This window comes from Lepidochelys olivacea (genome assembly GCF_965140295.1).
Source record: "Lepidochelys olivacea isolate rLepOli2 genome assembly, chromosome: 2".
In the NCBI taxonomy this organism is placed as follows: Eukaryota; Metazoa; Chordata; order Testudines; family Cheloniidae; genus Lepidochelys; species Lepidochelys olivacea.
The window spans coordinates 254,809,072-254,828,657 of record NC_140412.1 but is presented as its reverse complement, the minus strand read 5'-3'; the positions used below and the strand labels follow the sequence as shown (position 1 = coordinate 254,828,657).

The 19,586-nt window shown below is 45.2% G+C and overlaps 1 protein-coding gene and 2 long non-coding RNA genes across 5 annotated transcripts in view; 1 reads left to right on the top strand and 2 right to left on the bottom strand.

The window, feature by feature from the left end:
* Positions 1 to 19,586, top strand: part of LOC311515378 — a 110,343-nt gene that overhangs the window by 71,698 nt on the left and 19,059 nt on the right. The window lies entirely within an intron of this gene.
* On the bottom strand, positions 8,608 to 11,690 carry LOC311517079. Its single transcript, XR_014710574.1, has 2 exons — positions 11,375 to 11,690; positions 8,608 to 11,251 (listed from the first exon to the last, which is right to left on the bottom strand). It is a non-coding gene; the product is annotated as an uncharacterized lncRNA (long non-coding RNA).
* Positions 12,520 to 19,586, bottom strand: part of XRCC2 (X-ray repair cross complementing 2) — a 28,022-nt gene continuing 20,955 nt past the window's right edge. For both annotated transcript variants that reach the window (XM_084618369.1, XM_084618370.1), the window contains one exon: positions 12,520 to 16,909. In XM_084618369.1, the coding sequence (XP_084474495.1) occupies positions 16,194 to 16,909 (716 nt within the window). In that variant the 3' untranslated portion in view covers positions 12,520 to 16,193. The remainder of the gene's footprint in view (positions 16,910 to 19,586) is intronic.

Below are 19,586 nucleotides of genomic sequence, written 5' to 3'. Positions count from 1 at the left end.
AAGACGCCCCCTTTGTTGATTTTAGCTCCCTGAAGCCAACCCTGTAAGCCGTGTCGTCAGTCGCCCCTCCCTCCGTCAGAGCAACAGCAGACAATCGTTCTGCGCCTTTTTTCTGTGCGGACGCCATACCAAGGCAAGCATGGAGGCCGCTCAGCTCACTTTGGCAATTAGGAGCACATTAAACACCACACGCATTATCCAGCAGTATATGCAGCACCGGACCCTGGCAAAGCGATACCGGGCGAGGAGGCGACGTCAGCGCGGTCACGTGAGTGATCAGGACATGGACACAGATTTCTCTGAAAGCATGGGCCCTGCCAATGCATGGATCATGGTGCTAATGGGGCAGGTTCATGCTGTGGAATGCCAATTCTGGGCTCGGGAAACAAGCACAGACTGGTGGGACCGCATAGTGTTGCAGGTCTGGGATGATTCCCAGTGGCTGCGAAACTTTCACATGCGTAAGGGCACTTTCATGGAATTTTGTGACTTGCTTTCCCTTGCCCTGAGGCACATGAATACCAAGATGAGAGCAGCCCTCACAGTTGAGAAGCGAGTGGCGATAGCCCTGTGGAAGCTTGCAACGCCAGACAGCTACTGGTCAGTTGGGAATCAATTTGGAGTGGGCAAATCTACTGTGGGGGCTGCTGTGATGCAGGTAGCCCACGCAATCAAAGATCTGCTGATATCAAGGGTAGTGACCCTGGGAAATGTGCAGGTCATAGTGGATGACTTTGCTGCAATGGGATTCCCTAACTGTGGTGGGGCCACAGACGTAACCCATATCCCTATCTTGGCACCGGAGCACCAAGCCACCGAGTACATAAACCGCAAGGGGTACTTTTCGATAGTGCTGCAAGCTCTGGTGGATCACAAGGGACGTTTCACCAACATCAACGTGGGATGGCCGGGAAAGGTGCATGACGCTCGCATCTTCAGGAACTCTGGTCTGTTTCAAAAGCTGCAGGAAGGGACTTTATTCCCAGACCAGAAAATAACTGTTGGGGATGTTGAAATGCCTATATGTATCCTTGGGGACCCAGCCTACCCCTTAATGCCATGGCTCATGAAGCTGTACACAGGCAGCCTGGACAGTAGTCAGGAGCTGTTCAACTACAGGCTGAGCAAGTGCAGAATGGTGGTAGAATGTGCATTTGGACGTTTAAAGGTGCGCTGGCGCAGTTTACTGACTTGCTTAGACCTCAGCGAAACCAATATTCCCACTGTTATTACTGCTTGCTGTGTGCTCCACAGTATCTGTGAGAGTAAGGGAGAGACGTTTATGGCGGGGTGGGAGGTTGAGGCAAATTGCCTGGCTGCTGGTTACACGCAGCCAGACACCAGGGCAGTTAAAGAGCACAGGAGGGCGCGGTACGCATCAGAGAAGCTTTGAAAACCAGTTTCATGACTGGCCAGGCTATGGTGTGAAAGTTCTGTTTGTTTCTCCTTGATGAAACCCCCCGCCCCTTGGTTCACTCTACTTCCCTGTAAGCTAACCACCCGCCCCTCCTCCCTTCAATCACCGCTTGCAGAGGCAATAAAGTCATTGTTGCTTCACATTCATGCATTCTTTATTCATTCATCACACAAACAGGGGGATGACTACCAAGGTAGCCCAGGAGGGGTGGTGGAGGAGGGAAGGAAAATGCCACACAGCACTTTAAGCACAGCACTTTAAAATTTACAACTTTAAAATGTATTGAATGACAGCCTTCTTTTTTTGGGGCAATCCTCTGTGGTGGAGTGGCTGGTTGGCCGGAGGTCCCCCCACCACGTTCTTGGGCGTCTGGGTGTGGAGGCTATGGAACTTGGGGAGGAGGGCGGTTGGTTACACAGGGGCTGCAGTGGCAGTCTGTGCTCCAGCTGCCTTTGCTGCAGCTCAACCATACACTGGAGCATACTGGTTTGGTCCTCCAGCAGCCTCAGCATTGAATCCTGCCTCCTCTCATCACGCTGCCGCCACATTTGAGCTTCAGCCCTCTCTTCAGCCCGCCACCTCTCCTCCCGGTCATTTTGTGCTTTCCTGCACTCTGACATTATTTGCCTCCACGCATTCGTCTGTGCTCTGTCAGTGTGGGAGGACAGCATGAGCTCGGAGAACATTTCATCGCGAGTGCCTTTTTTTTCTTTCTAAGCTTCACTAGCCTCTGGGAAGGAGAAGATCCTGTGATCATTGAAACAATGCAGCTGGTGGAGGAAAAAAAAAGGGACAGCGGTATTTAAAAAGACACATTTTATAAAACAGTGGCTACACTCTTTCAGGGTAATCCTTGCTGTTAACATTACATACATAGCACATGTGCTTTCGTTACAAGGTCGCATTTTGCCTCCCCCCCACCGCGTGGCTACCCCCTCAACCCTCCCCCGTCCCTGTGGCTAACAGCGGGGAACATTTCTGTTTAGCCACAGGCAAACAGCCCCGCAGGAATGGGCTCCTCTGAGTGTCCCCTGAAGAAAAGCACTCTATTTCAACCAGGTGACCATGAATTATATCTCACTCTCCTGAGGATAACACAGAGAGATAAAGAACGGATGTTGTTTGAATGCCAGGAAACATACACTGCAATGCTTTGTTCTACAATGATTCCCGAGTACATGTTACTGGCCTGGAGTGGTAAAGTGTCCTACCATGAAGGACACAATAAGGCTGCCCTCCCCAGAAACCTTTTGCAAAGGCTTTAGGAGTACATCTAGGAGAACCGCGAATGCCAGGGCAAAGTAATCCTTTCACGTGCTTACTTTTAAACCATGTATAGTATTTTAAAAGGTACACTCACCAGAGGTCCCTTCTCCACCTGCTGGGTCCAGGAAGCAGCCTTGGGTGGGTTCGGGGGGTACTGGCTCCAGGTCCAGGGTGAGAAACAGTTCCTGGCTGTCGGGAAAACCAGTTTCTCCGCTTGCTTGCTGTGAGCTATCTACAACCTCCTCCTCATCATCATCTTCTTCGTCCCCAAAACCTGCTTCCGTATTGCCTCCATCTCCATTGAAGGAGTCAAACAACACAGCTGGGGTAGTGGTGGCTGAACCCCCTAAAATGGCATGCAGCTCATCATAGAAGCGGCATGTTTGGGGCTCTGACCCGGAGCGGCCGTTCGCCTCTGGTTTTCTGGTAGGCTTGCCTCAGCTCCTTCAGTTTCACGCGGCACTGCTTCGGGTCCCTGTTATGGCCTCTGTCCTTCATGCCCTGGGAGATTTTGACAAAGGTTTTGGCATTTCGAAAACTGGAACGGAGTTCTGATAGCACGGATTCCTCTCCCCAAACAGCGATCAGATCCCGTACCTCCTGTTCGGTCCATGCTGGAGCTCTTTTGCGATTCTGGGACTCCATCATGGTCACCTGTGCTGATGAGCTCTGCATGATCACCTGCAGCTTGCCACGCTGGCCAAACAGGAAATGAGATTTAAAAGTTCGCGGTTCTTTTCCTGTCTACCTGGCCAGTGCATCTGAGTTGAGAGTGCTGTCCAAAGCGGTCACAATGGAGTACTCTGGGATAGCTCCCGGAGGCCAATACCGTCGAATTGTGTCCACAGTACCCCAAATTCGAGCCGGCAAGGTCGATTTAAGTGCTAATCCACTTGTCAGGGGTGGAGTAAGGAAATCGATTTTAAGAGCCCTTTAAGTCGAAATAAAGGGCTTCATTGTGTGGACGGGTGCAGGTTTACATCGATTTAACGCTGCTAAATTCGACCTAAAGTCCTAGTGTAGACCAGGGCTACGGAAAGGTTGTAATTTGCTGGTTATGATTATACTGTCTGTATGTGTGTATCATTTTTGAATTTGAAGTTATGAATATTGGCTATGTACGTGTATCTCAATGTGTTTGATTCTAAGTAGCATCAGTGAAGCATTTGGTCAGCTTCTTGAGAAAGGACTATTCTGAGTAAATGCCCAATCAAGAAACACTTGACTGACAATGGACTTTGGGTGATGCCAATCCACATCTGAACTTTCCTGGGAAAGTTTAAACTAACATGTAATCAATGGCATCGACCTGTAAAAAGCTGAATCATTCATGGACATGTGACTTGCTCAGGTGGCCATAAACTCCATCTTGTTGTTGTGATTTTGCACAGAGGAACAAAGGGGTTTCTACCCACAAGAGAGAGAATATAAAAGACCATGGAAGCCCCTCCATTTTGGTCTTCAGCTGGCTCAAGAGATGGCCTCTCCACCCCAAAGAGATGCCTGAAAGAAACTGGAACAAAGGTCTGTAACTACGGGGGTGTGAGTGATTGCTGGACCCAGGCCATAAACCACAACTTTGGTCTGAAAAGGATTGGGCCCAGACTCGGAAGCAGTCTAGTCTGTGAAAGAAGCTTATTGGGACATCTATGAGAGTGAGATTTACCTGTATTCAGTTTCCTACTGTATTAAGCTTAGACTTGCATGTTTTATTTTGCTTGGTAACTTACTTGGTTCTGTCTGTTGTTACTTGGAACCACTTAAATTCTACTTTTTATACTTAATAAAATAACTTTTGCTTATTAATTAACCAAGAGTAAGTAATTAATACCTGGTGGAGCAAAAGTTGTTCATATCTCTCTATCAGTGTTATAGAGGGCGGACAATTTTATGAGTTTATCCTGTATAAGCTTTATACAGAGTAAAAGGGATTCATTTGGGATTTAGGCTCCCAGAAAGACTGAATATTGGGTGCTGGGAAAGACCCTGTTAATTGAGAACCCCCTGGGCTAAGTGAATCTTAATTTCTGTGAACAGGAGGGAGGTGTGGCCAAACCTCTTGGTCTGTGCTGTAGTTGACTGGTGTGTCCAGCTCAGCAAGTTGGGAGCGGAGGGAAGCCTTCTCTGGCGGGGGGGGGGGGGGGATTTGTTCTCAGTGTTATCCCAGCACATTGACTGACAGTCTTGAGGGAGTTTCTGTGACCCAACCTGTCACAAGGAGAAAAGGCAATCACACGCTAATACACTCAGGCTATGTCTACACTACAGACTTAAGTTGACGCAAGTTACGTCAACGATCATAAACCTCTATAATTACATCACTTGTGCATGTTCACACAATGTTTCTTCTGTCAGTACAGTGCGGCCACAGTTGGTGCTCTAGCATTGACAGTGAGAGCAGCGCACTGTGGGTTGCTATCCCACTGTACAACTTGCCACCTTCTGCAGTTAGGAGTGGTGGGAAGGCAGAGTGGAGCACAGTGCATCATGGGTGGAGGCTCAACGTCCAATGCAGGGTTTTTTTTCTGTCCCATCATTCCAAGGGCTTCTATGTTTTGTGCCATTTTTCAATGGCCCAGTTACTGTGTGCCCATCATCTCTGCCTGAAAGGATGGATCCTGCACTGCACTCTTGCTGTGGTCAGCGTTATGAACACAGCGTGACTAATGATGCAGTATATCATGAGCTCTGAATCTGAACAGGAATCCATGATGTCTGACATGCTGTGTGCCTTGGAAAGAAGCAAAACCAGATTACTTTGGGCATTCATGGAACAGTTACACATGATGGACCATCGTTATTGTGCTCAAGAAACAAGCAGTAAGTGGTGGGATGACATTGTTATGCAAGTCTGGGATGATGAGCAGTGGCTGCAGAACTTCTGTATGTGCAAAGCCACCTTCCTGGAACTGTGTACAGAGCCTACCCCAGCACTGCAGTGCAAAGACACCAAAATGAGAGCTGTTCTCTCTGTGGAGAAGCACGTGGCGGTCACTGTGTGGAAGCTGCAACTCCAGACTGCTACCGGTCAGTAGCAAATCAGTTTGGAATTGGGAAGTCCACCACTGGGGTTGCATGCACACAAGTGTGTAGGGCCATTAATCATATCCTGTTACAAAGGACTGTGACTCTTGAAAATGTGTGTGAAATAGTGGATGACTTTGCAGCAATGGGATTCCCTAACTGCAGTGGGGCAATAGATGGCACGAGTATCCCAATTTTGGCCTGGGACCATCTTGCAATAGAGTACATCAGTGGAAAGGGGTACTTCTCTATGGTACTGCAGGCACTTGTGGATCACCGGGATCATTTCACTGATCATGCGGGGTGGTCAGGGAAGGCGCATGATGCATTTTCTTGATTTTCAGGGACACTGGCCTGTACAGAAAACTGCAAGTGGGGCTTTCTTTGCAAACCAGAAGATTCCAATGGGGCATATTGAAATGCTCATAGGGATCCTGGGAGACGCAGCATACTCTCATGCCTCATGAAGCCTTACACGGGAAACCAGGACAGCAGCAAGGAGTACTTCAACAATAGGCTGAGCACGTGCAGAATGACTACTGAATGTGTGTTTGGCAGCTTAAAAGTTCATTGGCACTGCCTTTATGGCAGTTTAGAGCTAAATGAGCAAAATATTCCCACAGTCATAGCGGCCTGCATAATATTTGCAAAGCTAAGGTTAAAAAGTTTCCCCAAGGGTGGAGCGTGAAGATAGATTGCCTGCCGGCTGATTTTGAGCAGCAAGATGAGGGGCTATTTGAGGGGCATAATGGGGACTATTCAAACGAGGGAGGCTTTGAAGCACCATTTTGACAATGAGCACCAATAATACGTTTCCATAAAGTAGTCTGCCATTCTTTGTTAACTTGCCACCTTGCATGAAAATTTTGATGATTGCTTCCTGACTGATTTGTAGTGTGCAAATATGCAAATTGCCACTGTGTATTAATTCCAGGAGCAACCACCTTATGTAGGGGAGAAATAAAGATTACCTTTCAGAAAGTATATATTTTTTTATTAAATAGCAATAAACACAACATAACTCCCTTTCAACCAAGCATTTTCTAACACTGAAGGGCACCCTCCCAATGGAGGCTTTCATCGCAGTGTGCAATTCCAGCTATCATTTTGGAAGCTGTCTGAAGGAGTGGCATGAAGAGGGTACTGCAATAGGCTGGAAGACGCAAGGAATGTATGTGAGGAGTTTAGGGACTGCATGGCAAACAGTTCTGTATGAGCTGCAAGGGGTGTCAAGCACATATATTCTGCCTGTAGCGCAATTAAGGACTTCAGCATTTTTGTTTGCTCCTCTATCACTTTTATCACCTACTCCTGGCCAACAAACATTTGGTCCTGGCCCTGCTTATTTTTAAATTTTCATTGTTTCCCTTCTTGCCCTGCATTCTTGTTCTGCACCATCAGAGCATTGGAGACCTCCTAAAACACATCTTCCTTTTGTAGTTAGTCATTGGCTGCACGTGTGTTCTCTCTACGTGCAGCACTGGCTCTGGCCAGATAGTCCGCATAGCAGACTCCAATCAAACTGCCTAATAAGTCCACAAGTCTTGGTTTAGTAGCAAAGGCACCTGGCTAGGTTTATAGTCAACAAAGTACAGTCCTAGCTATCTGGATCAATGTCTACAGTTACATTAGTACCTGTATGCTCGTAACAATGAACTCAGCTCAGTGAATGGTAGGACTTTCTATTCCCTCCTCAGCCAGCCAAAATACTCCTTCTGAGACCCCTCTTTATACACCGATACAAACAAGTTACATATTGCTGCTCTCACACGGTTCGTTAGCACCCTTTACCTTACACGTTGGTTCAATCAAAACATTTCTAGCCATCATACTATCATCCTGACCTTATCTTTAGGAGGGGTTAACATGTTCCTGCTATCTTTGGGGAGTGTGTTTGTACCATACTTAGTATCAGGGTGTTCTGGTACCACGCTTCTGGAATGTGTTTGCATAAGTGTCCTGTGCCTAGTACTTCTCAGGAATGTGTGTGTGTCCTTGCAATACCACAGCCCTGTCCTTGCCAGAACCTGTGAACTTAGAAACAGCCATGTTTTATAACAGGGCCTGGCTTCTGCTCACAGTCTGCCTTTTGTTCACTTTGTTTTATATCAGCAGGGCCTGACTACTACTTTAGTTCGGCCTCAGGCATCATTTCAGGCCTCATGGCTCAGGGTCTCTTCTTCTACTACACCTTGCTCCTCCTTGGTTGCTTCCTTATCTGGTGGAGATGCTCCATCGGTGTGTAGGGGATTCCCCTGAAGGTCACATCTGCAAAAACGCAAGGAACAACAAACAGAAGCATGACTGTTAGTAAACTCACATCATCTAATCATAATAGTAAAATACACCTTTCTCACTGTCCCTTGGCAAACACACAAGCTTGGCCAATGCCCTAAAAATGGTGAGTTTGGCCAGGGGGATGATGACACACCTTCAAGAGGGGGCAAAGGGTGTTTTTTTAAGGGGATCATTGTAAGCAACTAGGGAGAATATCGTAAATTCTGCCACCATTTTCCACAGGCAGGGGTCATTGAAGAAAATTGTACCGATGCTGGTTCTGTTGGGACCCAACTGAGAGTGCCAATTCAGGACAAATTGCTTAAAGCAGGGAAATTACAGCCCAAGGCTGGGGTTTCTATGCACACCACGGCAAACCAAACCAGTCAGACGGAGAGGAGTTTGGTTTTACCCCACTGGCTAACCACAAGTCACACAAGCAATTCCCTTAGACACTCAGTTTCCAAGTATCACCACCAGTGCCACTTGTTATGGGGAAAAATGGTTATGAAAACCAATACCCCAGTAAAAGAAAAGGTTCTCTCGATCCCAAAGGACCAAGCCCCAAACCCAGGTCAATATACAAATCAGATCTTATCCACAAATCACACTGTTGCCAATCCTTTAGAATCTAAAATCTGAAGGTTTATTCATAAAAGGAAAAAGATTAGATGAGAGCTAGAGTTGGTTAAATGGAATCAATTACATACAGTGATGGCAAAGTTCTTGGTTCAGGCTTGTAACAGTGATAGAATAAACTGCAGGTTTAAATCAAGTCTCTGGAGTGCATCCACAGCTGGGCTGGGTCATCAGTCCTTTGTTTAGAGCTCCCATTTATAGCAAAGTCTCTCCAGAGGTAAGAAGCAGGATTGAAGACCAGATGGAGGAGCTGCACCAGCTTTTTATAGTCTCTTGCCATGTGGTCTCTGCTTTCTTTGTCCCACGGACAAGCTGTCCCTCACATGGTATGGAAAAACCTCAGAGTTCTGTCCATAGGCATGTCCCTGCATACCTTGCTGAGTCACAAGGTGTGTCTGCCTTCTCTCAATAGGTCAATTGTATAGCTGATGGCCCGGCTAGGCAGAGCAGACACCAACTTGTCTGGGGTGTCATCCAGAAGCATAGCATAAGTTTGAAATACAGACAGTATAGAGCCAATATTCATAACATCAACTACAAAAATAATACACATATACAGATGGCATAATCATAACCAGAAAACCATAACCTTGTCTCAGACACCTTATTTGACCCCTTTTACACAAGATTTGGTGCCATACAGAATTTTGGTTGCAACAATGATCTATACAGTTACAGATTCTGTCAATAACGTCACACCAATATCTTACTCCTGAGGGTAAGCCAGGATGCAAGGGTGCATCTCCTACAAGTGTGTGGCTTCAGATCGGGTCCCTGTGCTGCTCACCTGTGTGCTGCTTTAGGCCCTGCACAAGTGATTGACAACTGGTGTGGGAAAGTTTCCTACAACAAAGCTGCTCTGCCAAGGAACCTTTCGCAGAAGATTGGCGAGTATCTACCAGAAAGTTTCCTAGAGATCTCTCTGGAGGATTCATGCAATATCTCGGTTGTGACAGGTGTTGGTCGGTCCTCCGAGCCCCTAGGGGCGATGGAGAGATATGGTCTCTGTGGCCGGCCTCGGCCACACCTTCCGGGCGTTGGGGAATTAGTGGGAAGGTGTGCCGGCACGAGTCAGTAGCGCGCCCCTCAGGCAGGGGCGCGCCGGGGTAGGGGAACGCAGGCCCACCCAACTCCACTGCATTCCAGCCCAGGGCCCTGACAGTGGCGGGAGGCGAAAGTCCCCACGCTGGGTCAGCGGGGCCGTCGCGCCCGCTGACCAAACACACCCACCCCACAGTGTAGTGCGGCCCCTGGGCTACTTCCTACCCGATCTCTCAGGCGGGTCGCTCCGGTCCCTCCATCTCCTCCGGGTATTCCGCTGCGGGCAGCTCCGGTTCCTCCATCTCGTCCGAGTATTCCACTGCGGGCCACTTCCTCTCCCCCTCGGTATCGGACTCATGCTGGCCCGGGCTGCAGTCAGGCGCCTCCAGGTTCTCTGGGTATTCAGTGGCCGGCAGCCCTGGTTGCCGCAGGCCTTCCCCCAGGTCAGGCTCCTCCTTGCCCAGGGCTTCGCCTGGGTCAGCAGCAGGATCGCAAGGGAGCAGCCTGTGTCTGTCTCCCTCCCTGGTGCTCTCCTTACTGGGCAGAGGGCCCCGCCCTTTGTACTTCCTGTCCCACCCTTCCCCTTCCAGGGATTGGCGGAAGCTTGGCCTGGCCCCGCCCACTCAGGCTCAGAGGGGGGCTCTTTATCCTCTGGTTCGGAAGGGAGCCACCCTGGCTCCCTACACGGTGTACATTAACACACTGTTCCACCCCACTGAGTAGTTGCACAGGGGAATGTGAAACAGAATTAAACACAGCTAGTCTTGTACATTTCTATTCCTTAACCCACTTATAGCATAAAGCAAAAGACAGCTCTAACTCATGTAACTGAGCAGTATCAACTCAAAATGATCACTTACCAGAGCTCCCCTCTCCTGCATCATGCATGCCAGAGACGAAGTGCTGGGACTAGCTCAAACCTCTGGAGTTGAGATGATGTCCTGGCTTGCAACAGTGCTGGACAACCCTGTCGCCTGTCCCATCTCATCTTCCAATTCCACTTCCTTGTCCATCACTTTGGCCTTGGGGTTGAGTCTGCTGGCCACTGTCTGCAGCCCCCACAAAGTATCCATGGGGCTCTTGGCAGTGGAGGTGGGGTTGCCGCCAAGGATCACGTCCAGATCCTTAAAGAGGCAGGTCTTTGGCACAGCACCAGAGTGACAGTTTGACTCCCTTGCCTTCTGGTACGCCTGCCTCAGCTCCTTTATCTTTGCATGGCCCAGATGCGTGTCCCGCTCATAGGCCTTATCCAACATGCCATGAGAAATCTGACTGCTGGAGAATCTTCATATTTGATCACATCAAGGAGGGCAGAGGTCCATGAATCTATGACTGACAGAGTTGCTCTGTCAGTTCATTAGCGCAATTCACTTAGCTGCCAAAACAGCCGACAGGTGATAACTTCTGCTCCCCCAATTTATTTAGGCATGGGCTACACTAGGGGCGGGGGAGTTTCGAACTAAGTACGCAACTTCAGCTATGCTATTCACGTAGCTGAAATCAAAGTATCTTAGTTCGACTTACCTGACTGTCCTGAGAGCGGCGAGTCAACTGCAGCGGCTCCCCCGTCGACTCCACTTACTCTTCCTGCCGAGGTGGAGTACAGGCGTCAACTCGGGGATCGATTTATCACATCTAGACGAGATGTGATAAATCGATTCCCAATAGATTGATCACTACCCGCCGATCCGGTGGGTAGTGAAGACGTACCGTTAGAATATGAAGCAAATTGTTTTTTCCCAGTCTCAGTAGCACTGCATCTCTTTCATGGATGCTTAAGGTTCATCCTTCCAGCTGACATCATCCTGATAGAGGTTAATGACAGTGCATTTCCAGATCACTTATTGGCTGCAGCGCCCATAGACGTCAAAGGGAGTCCCAGGTGCTCAGCATTTCTGAAACCCAGGCCACTTTGTTCAATGCCTAGTAGAGCTATACAGAAGATAGAAATTCCATTTCATGGAGGATTGAGAGATTTTGAAATTTGTCTGTGTTCTAGTTGGGCACAACCCTGCAAAATGTTGAAATTCTCCTAAAAAAAATCCAAATTTTTTGTTTCAGATCAATTGAAACATTTTGATTTTTCAAAACAAAATGTTTCATGTAGACTATGATTTCTTATATTATAATAAAATATTCACAATTAAAAGATATTTTAAAAATAAAAATGTTTCAGTCCAAAAACCTCAAAACAGGATGTTTCAACACCAAGCTATTCCCCAAAGTTTTTCTACAAAACAAAATTTCTATAAAACTGACATGAATTTGCAAAGCATTTGCCTTTGGATAGAATTGTGTTCTCTGATGGACAATGGTTCAACTGAAGTTTTTTTCTGTCCAGCTCTAATGCCTAGACATAGTTCTTGATGCCTTTGGGCCACCCAAGTTAGAAAATGTAGGTGTTAAGGTTCCTTTCCCACTCTGAACTCTAGGGTACAGAGGTGGGGACCTGCATGAAAAAACCCTTAAGCGTATTTTAACCAGCTTAGGTTAAAACTTCCCCAAGGTACAAACTATTTTACCTTTTGTCCCTGGACTTTGTTGCTGCCACCACCAAGCGTCTCACAAAATATAACCGAGAAAGAGCCCACTTGGAAACATCTTTCCCCCCAAAATCCCCCCAAGCCCTACACCCCCTTTCCTGGGGAAGGCTTGACAAAAATCCTCACCAATTTGCATAAGTGAACACAGACCCAAACCCCTGGATCTTAAAAACAAGGAAAAAGCAACCAGGTTCTTAAAAGAAGAATTTGAATTAAAGAAAAAGTAAAAGAATCACCTCTGTAAAATCAGGATGGTAAATACCTTACAGGGTAATTAGATTCAAAACACAGAGAATCCCTCTAGGCAAAACCTTAAGTTACAAAAAGACACAAAAACAGGAATATCCATTCCATTCAGCACAGCTATTTTATCAGCCATTTAAACAAAACAGAATCTAACACATAGCTAACTAGAGTGCTTATTAACTCTTTACAGGAGTTCTGAAGAGCATTCCTGCTCTGGTCCCGGTTAAAGCAACACACAGAGAGAACCCTTTGTTTCCCCCCCTCCAACTTTGAAAGTATCTTGTCTCCTCATTGGTCATTTTGGTCAGGTGCCAGCGAGGTTATCTTAGTTTCTTAAATTAACCCTTTACAGCTGAAAGGGTTTTTCCTCTGGCTAGGAGGGATTTAAAGGTGTTTACCCTTCCCTTTATATTGATGACAGTATGTTTATAGGGTTTCGGGATATACCGTTGTCCACATATTTGTGTTTCCAGGCATGGTTTCATGGTTGTTCAAATAACAATGGGGGTGCTCACTGTATGCTCACTGTAATATTGCCTCAGTTATCTTGGCTCAGATTATAGGGGGTGTTTCTTTTTAAATATGCAATTTATTATACTGATGTGTGCTAAACTGTGAAACATATATGTTGTGCAACATGGCTGAACTACCATTGCAGCAAGAACCATATTTTGTCCTCTTGATCTGAGTGGAATTTGTAACTGTAATGTATGTTTTTTGCATTAAATAATGTATTGTATTTTTCCTATAAAGCCCTTTGAAGCTTTCAAAGGGCACTCTAGATTAATAAATGTTATGTTGTTCCTTGCCAGAACTACGCTGAATTTCCCATATGGTCTGGAGCTTGTTTGCCAGAGCTGCAACACACAGCATGCCAAATCCTGCACACACATGTTCTACTTGAGCTTCATTCAGGAAGAGCTTCTTCTAGCTGCTTTAATTGTTCAGAACTTGCAGCATTTGACATCTCAGCTCAAGCCAAAAACTAAAATGTGTAAACCCAGACTACACCAAGACAGTGCCAAATAAAAGGCTAAACAGCCGAAAGCAAACAGATTACGTGATGGAGAATTCTTACTGTTAGCCACGTGCTGGGGCACTCAGAGGAGCTAACATCACCCTAGAAACTAGCAGTGCCACTATTGGAGGCATTTTTTCCTGAGCTTGGATAAAGGTTCAGATGAAAATTTGGCTTGGAGTCAGGAGGGCATCCCAACCAGGCTGGGAGTTTGGCATTCAGCCAAGAGGGTATGCTCCAACTCACTGGAGAAATGGAAAGACAGCATGTGGGAGAAATCACATTGCTTTGCAAGCTTCAGATAAAGAAGGGTGGAATTCCAGACTGTCCAATGTAAAGGAAGGGTGATTCCTGGGATGTCCAATTCATCTGTATTAGCACACTAAAACAGCTTCAGTTTAGACTTCTTGAGCAAGATATGATCAGAATGAATTTCACAGCCCTAACCTATCATAGAAACACACATTTCAGAGTTGATACAGGAACCTATCATGACTCAGAGATTCAGGTTTTTTTAGGGTTTAAATGGATACGGAGATGAAGCACGGTAGAAAAGCTGTCTGCTTTCCATGTGAGAAGTGTTCTGATAGGACTGTTCCAAAGGAACCTGAATTCAGAAGCACAACTTCTTGGAAGGAGTGGAGCACTAGCGTCTGTCAGGCCAGTGCATACAGAAGTGGTTACAGTCTCCTCAAACACATTCATAAGGAGGAAGTGAATTTACTGGATTGCCTGTTTAGTGTTTCTGAATAAATATGGAAGGAGCAAGCTCAAGTTTGTTTCTTCAGTTATTTCCATAATTTTATAGGACATATTTGAGTTTTCATATATATACTATATTGTTTGTTTCTCCTGCATACATGATGTTCATTTTACTAAGAAGTGTTTCTGGATTCCTTATCCTCTCCCTATATTTCTTGTTTCTTACCATGGTAACAGTGCATATAAATCCTTTTGTTCATCCACTCCTCATTATGTTGACTTTGATCTGCCTTTCAAATCACAATTTTAAAATACGTAAGTTGTGTCAGGGTGCCTCCGTTCCCCCTTAAACAGATACAAACATAAGATGGTGGTGGTGGTAGTACATCACATTCACCATTGTAAATCAGTCTTTAGTGTCTGTGAAAGGAACCAAAATTAACAGCTGTTGAAGCTAAAGCATTCTCTATCCACCATAAGGGGCAGGAGCTATGCAAGCTTTCCTCATCATCAATCTTCCATTCTCTATCCACTTCCTCTTTAGGAGTGAAAATGCGTCGGTCTCTATTGAGAATTCTGAGCTTCTGAGACTAGTAATTGCAATACCTTAGTACTAGGAACTATACTTGGATGAAAATTCATTTCACAGAGGTGAAACAGTTGTAAAAGGGTAGTAACATTTAAAAATACCTCTAAAAGATTATGCAATAAGGAACTTATTGTATGATTGCTAAACTAACTGATGCACACTGCTCTGAACATAAAGCGCACCAAGAAACATATGCTGTTTAGCCAGGAGTCTTCTCCTCTGCCTTTTTCAAATCATATGATTTACACTTGTGTGTCTCTCTTTATTAAAATACAGTGTGCAGGAGATAGCATGGTACAAAGAATGCTCAAATACCGGAGGATATGATATAAAACCTAGATCAAAAGAAAATAAATTGTAGAGGAGCTTTTTGAGAATACATTTTAGCATTATGATGGTCCATGCAATCCCATGGCTTTGTAGAGCCGATACACCTAAAGGGAGACATAGGGTAGTGGACTGATGATCATCTGAAACTAAGAGATCCCTAAGTTAGGTATTTACACAATTGGGTGAGCATTTCTGTGGCTAGACTGATTTTCCAAAGAGTGGCTGGCATAATAATAAATAAGGATCTAAAACTAGTAACACAAACCACGTTGATTGGGAGGAGGAGAGCTAGAAATTGTATTTAAAAAAATTATGTTTCTAGCCCTTTTCCTTTCAAATGTTAACTACTTGCTAGGTCTGTCACTAACTTACAGGGGCCTCAGGCTACCTCCTAGGATCAGTCAGCTATGGCCCTGTGTCCCTCAACTTTGGGAGGGCTGCAGATGCTTGAAGACTGCTGGCAGAACAGTGACAGCCAGAATCCCTATTCCCCCAAGCATGTGACACAAATGGGCAGTGCTGGCTAGGACCACCATGACCAACACTACATACCCTTCCCTGGAGGAGATTAATCCCACCCCTTAGGTGCAACTGTGCCTGCTAACACAGGATGTATGCCCAGTGGGAATGCTAATGGGAATGAATTAAGGATGTATGCTAATGGCAATGAATTAAGACCAATATTTAAAAAGAGCTAACATTTGCCTAAACACAATCACTAGCATAAGTCACTGGAAGACGGTTACGACACAGAGCTGAGGTCAGTGCATTCGGTTGTATACCCTCTGTTACATTACATAAGTATATTAGGAGTTAAAGATGCCCTATACTTCTAGTCTTCTTGATTTAATCTCTTTATGCATCAACCACATACAAGAAGTTTCAACATTCTCTTCTATTTTAAGCTGACCTTCTGCAGAAATTCAAAGCTTTAAACTCCTCTGCCCTTTACTGAGTTTAAGACGTTTAAAGGTGGGTGACAAAATTCATTAATAATATGAGATAATAAAATAGGTTAGAAGAATTTTTTAAAAAAATACTTAAAGTAAAGCTAATTAGACTGTGATGTGAAGATTTACTAGTTTTAGAGACAGACTGAAGTTAAAATTGAACTCCACATTCTGCAACACTGAATGAACATTTTATGACATGGGTTTTTTTGGTGTGACAAGAAACAATTGAAAACGCTTTGCTACTGCTAAAATTACATTGCTTAGAGAAAAATATTCTGTGGGTTACCATTTGTTGCCATGATTTACATAGATAAGGCCTATACTCTACATCAGCTTCACAGTGAAGTTTTAAAGGAATGGAGCTTTCTGTGGAGTTTGAAGATTTCTGCATAATCGTTTGTGTTGTTGCAAACAGGGCCAAATGATGCTCTCTTACTAGCTTCTCAAGAAATTCAGCACATCTCTTCAGATTCATCTCCTGAATGTTAAAGCTCTCACCTCCATTGCTTCTATCTATCCAATAAAAAGCTGATATACTATCTAAAATCACAATGCAGAGAGAAGGGTGAGTGCAAAACTTGTTTTCTAGAGAGTAAAGAGTGAGAAGCAACTGAGTGCTGCTATTGCAGTTAACAAGGAAAAGCCTTCCAAGGCACTGTTTGATCATTTCTTCTGTGCTTTGGGACAATCTGTGTTCAAGAATGGTAACTAGGCGAAGCATGTCAAAATGGTAGTCTGTATCAATGAACATGACTTCTACTTCCAGTCCTCCTCCCGATTTTGGAAGGACACAGCGGGCTATCAGGTGATAAAGCATTTCTGTTTTTCCTGTTCCTTCTGGACCATGGAATTCAACGACATCTCCTGAGAATTAAAAAAGAAAACAAAATTAAAAAAAAACCAAGCACATGAGATAGTTTGTAAGCAATACCTGCTCCATTTTCAAGGTTTACTGACCTGATTTTTCAGAGTCACAGAGCACGCACAATTCATTTACTTAACTGGGAGCACACTGACAGCTGCAAGCGCTCATTGCTTCTGAAAAATCAGGCCAGAAGAGTATTTTGAGCCCCCTTAATCTACATCTACTAGTTCAAGGGTTCTCAAACTGGGGGATCATGAGACTATTACATGGGGATCATGAGCTATTAACCTCCATTCCAAACCCTGCTTTGCCTCCAGCATTTATAATGGTGTTAAATATATAAAACCGTGTTTTTAATTTATAAGGAGGGGGATTCCGCATTCAGAGGCTTGCTTTGTGAAAGGGGTCACCAGTAAAAAAGTTTGAGAACCACTGTACTAGTTAGTTAAACCAGATTGCTACACCCTTATCAGAACTCCTGAAAAGAAGCCAATTCTTCCTTTTGGCCTGAGGAGCTCCGTGGCTTCTTGTTGTTTTGACAAGTAGAACAAATGTAGAACACTCCCTTCTCCCATTCCTATCCCAGTCAGGCCCTTGAAAGAAGCAAGGAACATACATCACAGATTCAACTGATGATGCATGTCAATGGTATTCAGTACAAAAACATAAAATAAAGAGATCTCCTAAAAGAAATTAAAAAGAACCACCAAGTTTTGACTTTTCACCAAATCCCCAACAGTATATTTGCATTATTTAGCCTAATTTTGATGTCTAATTAAACCCTGCAAAATACAATTCTTCATGCTGCTGTATCAGTATGTACTGCAATGATTACTACAATGGTTAATGCAATATTTGATAAAATAGAAACTAAAATCACATTTCACATGAAAAATCCATTTTGTGGCTAATAGTTTAACAACTATATGCTACTGATGACTGCACATGAACAAGTAATTTCCTTTTTTTATTCCCCCTCCTATACCCAAACACACAATTAAGTTTCACCTGCTGTTAATTAAGGCTTGTCTATACAAAGGAGTTTAGTCTACACTAACTCAAGTTGGTCTGGTCCGAAAATGCCTTCATACATGACACAATTCCTTAGAGTGCACTAACACTGCATTTATCACAAACTCTGGAGTCCTCTTTCAAAGTGTATTAAGTTTGATGCAAATTAGTGTGATCTATTGTTCATGTGGATGCAATGATGCTGCACGCTACTTTGGCAGTCCTCCAACTGCTATCCCACACTGCTCTGCAGCGCCCATTACTGACCTGTCTCTTCACCTGTGTGCTCTCCACTGCTATGGGGTGAAGTTGACCAGTTTAAACACTGGCACAGTGCCAGGATCAGCCCATTTGCTCCTGGATTCCAGTATTATCGGCATTGCAGCAATATTACTCCCACAGGCTTTACAACCTGCCTCAAGCATCTGCTTTGAGCTGTGCTGAGACCCTAGATCTCCCTGCCATCTGGGGAGCAGAACTGGCGCAATAAGCTCTTGAGGCCAGCCTCCACAATAAAGATATGTCTGTGGACACTGCTAGTCAGGTGTCCACAGGACACAACTGGGACACTGAGCAGTTCCAGATAAAGATAAAACAGCTCAAGGAAACTTACTTTAAAACCAGGATGCCAAGAAGCAGTCCAGCCATGAAAATATAACCTGTCTATTTTTTAAGGAATTGGACAAGATATTATGTGATTACACCACTACTGAACCCAAGGAGGCTGCAGATCCCTTCTCCCCCAAGGATAAGCAGCAAGAGTCATTGGATGAGGGACATGAGGAGCGCAGTGAAGAGCTATCCACAGAAGCCAGGATTTCTTTGAGACTCCAGACCATGAGAGCAGCTATGTAGAAAATGAGCCTGATTCCCAGTCAAAAACCCAGCCTGGGACTCAGAGGAGGCCGATCCTATGGAGGGACCCTCAGCACATAAGTCCAGTGCAGCTACTGGACAATACAGGGTACTGGGAACACGTTCATAATTTCCCTGCTGTACCCTCATTGCAGTGCTCCCAGATGCCATTTATTTCCCTATCATACTGCTGGACATACTTCTGTTCCAGGTGCCCCATACTGCAGCCATCTTTGTACCATGTGAGCTGCGAGCCTTTCTGAGTCTCCAGCTCCTCCCTCACCCAGCCATACTGTCCCTTTTCCAAAATGGCAAGTGGACCAGCCAAGCAATCAGCTTCTGTCTTGATGGTCTGCCCTTTGCCCCTTTGAATAAGGCCATTCTTTACACATGCCTCAGTGTATCATCATCCAGAGTCAGGACAGCCTAATGGGAATGCAGAGGGGATTACTGTCCCGTTTGCCTTCAGATGTCCCCTGCTTACTCCTCCAACACTGCATAAGCACCTCCAAAGCACAGCCCAACTACAAACACAGCCCAACTGCAAACACAGCCATAATTCCCAATCCCCCACAGCCTTCAGGACACAACTACAAACCCAAACAGTATACACTGCACACACAAAAATTCCAAACTAGCCCCCATGCACACACCACTTACCATCTCTGAAGTCCGCCCAAGACTGGGAAGAATCTTAGGGAGGGGAAATGAGAAATAGATGCTGGCAGATCTCACTGCAGACTCTCCGCAAAAACTTAAAACCAATGGCAAGCTCTAAGTTTCATTTGAGGTCAGAGAGAGAAGACGACA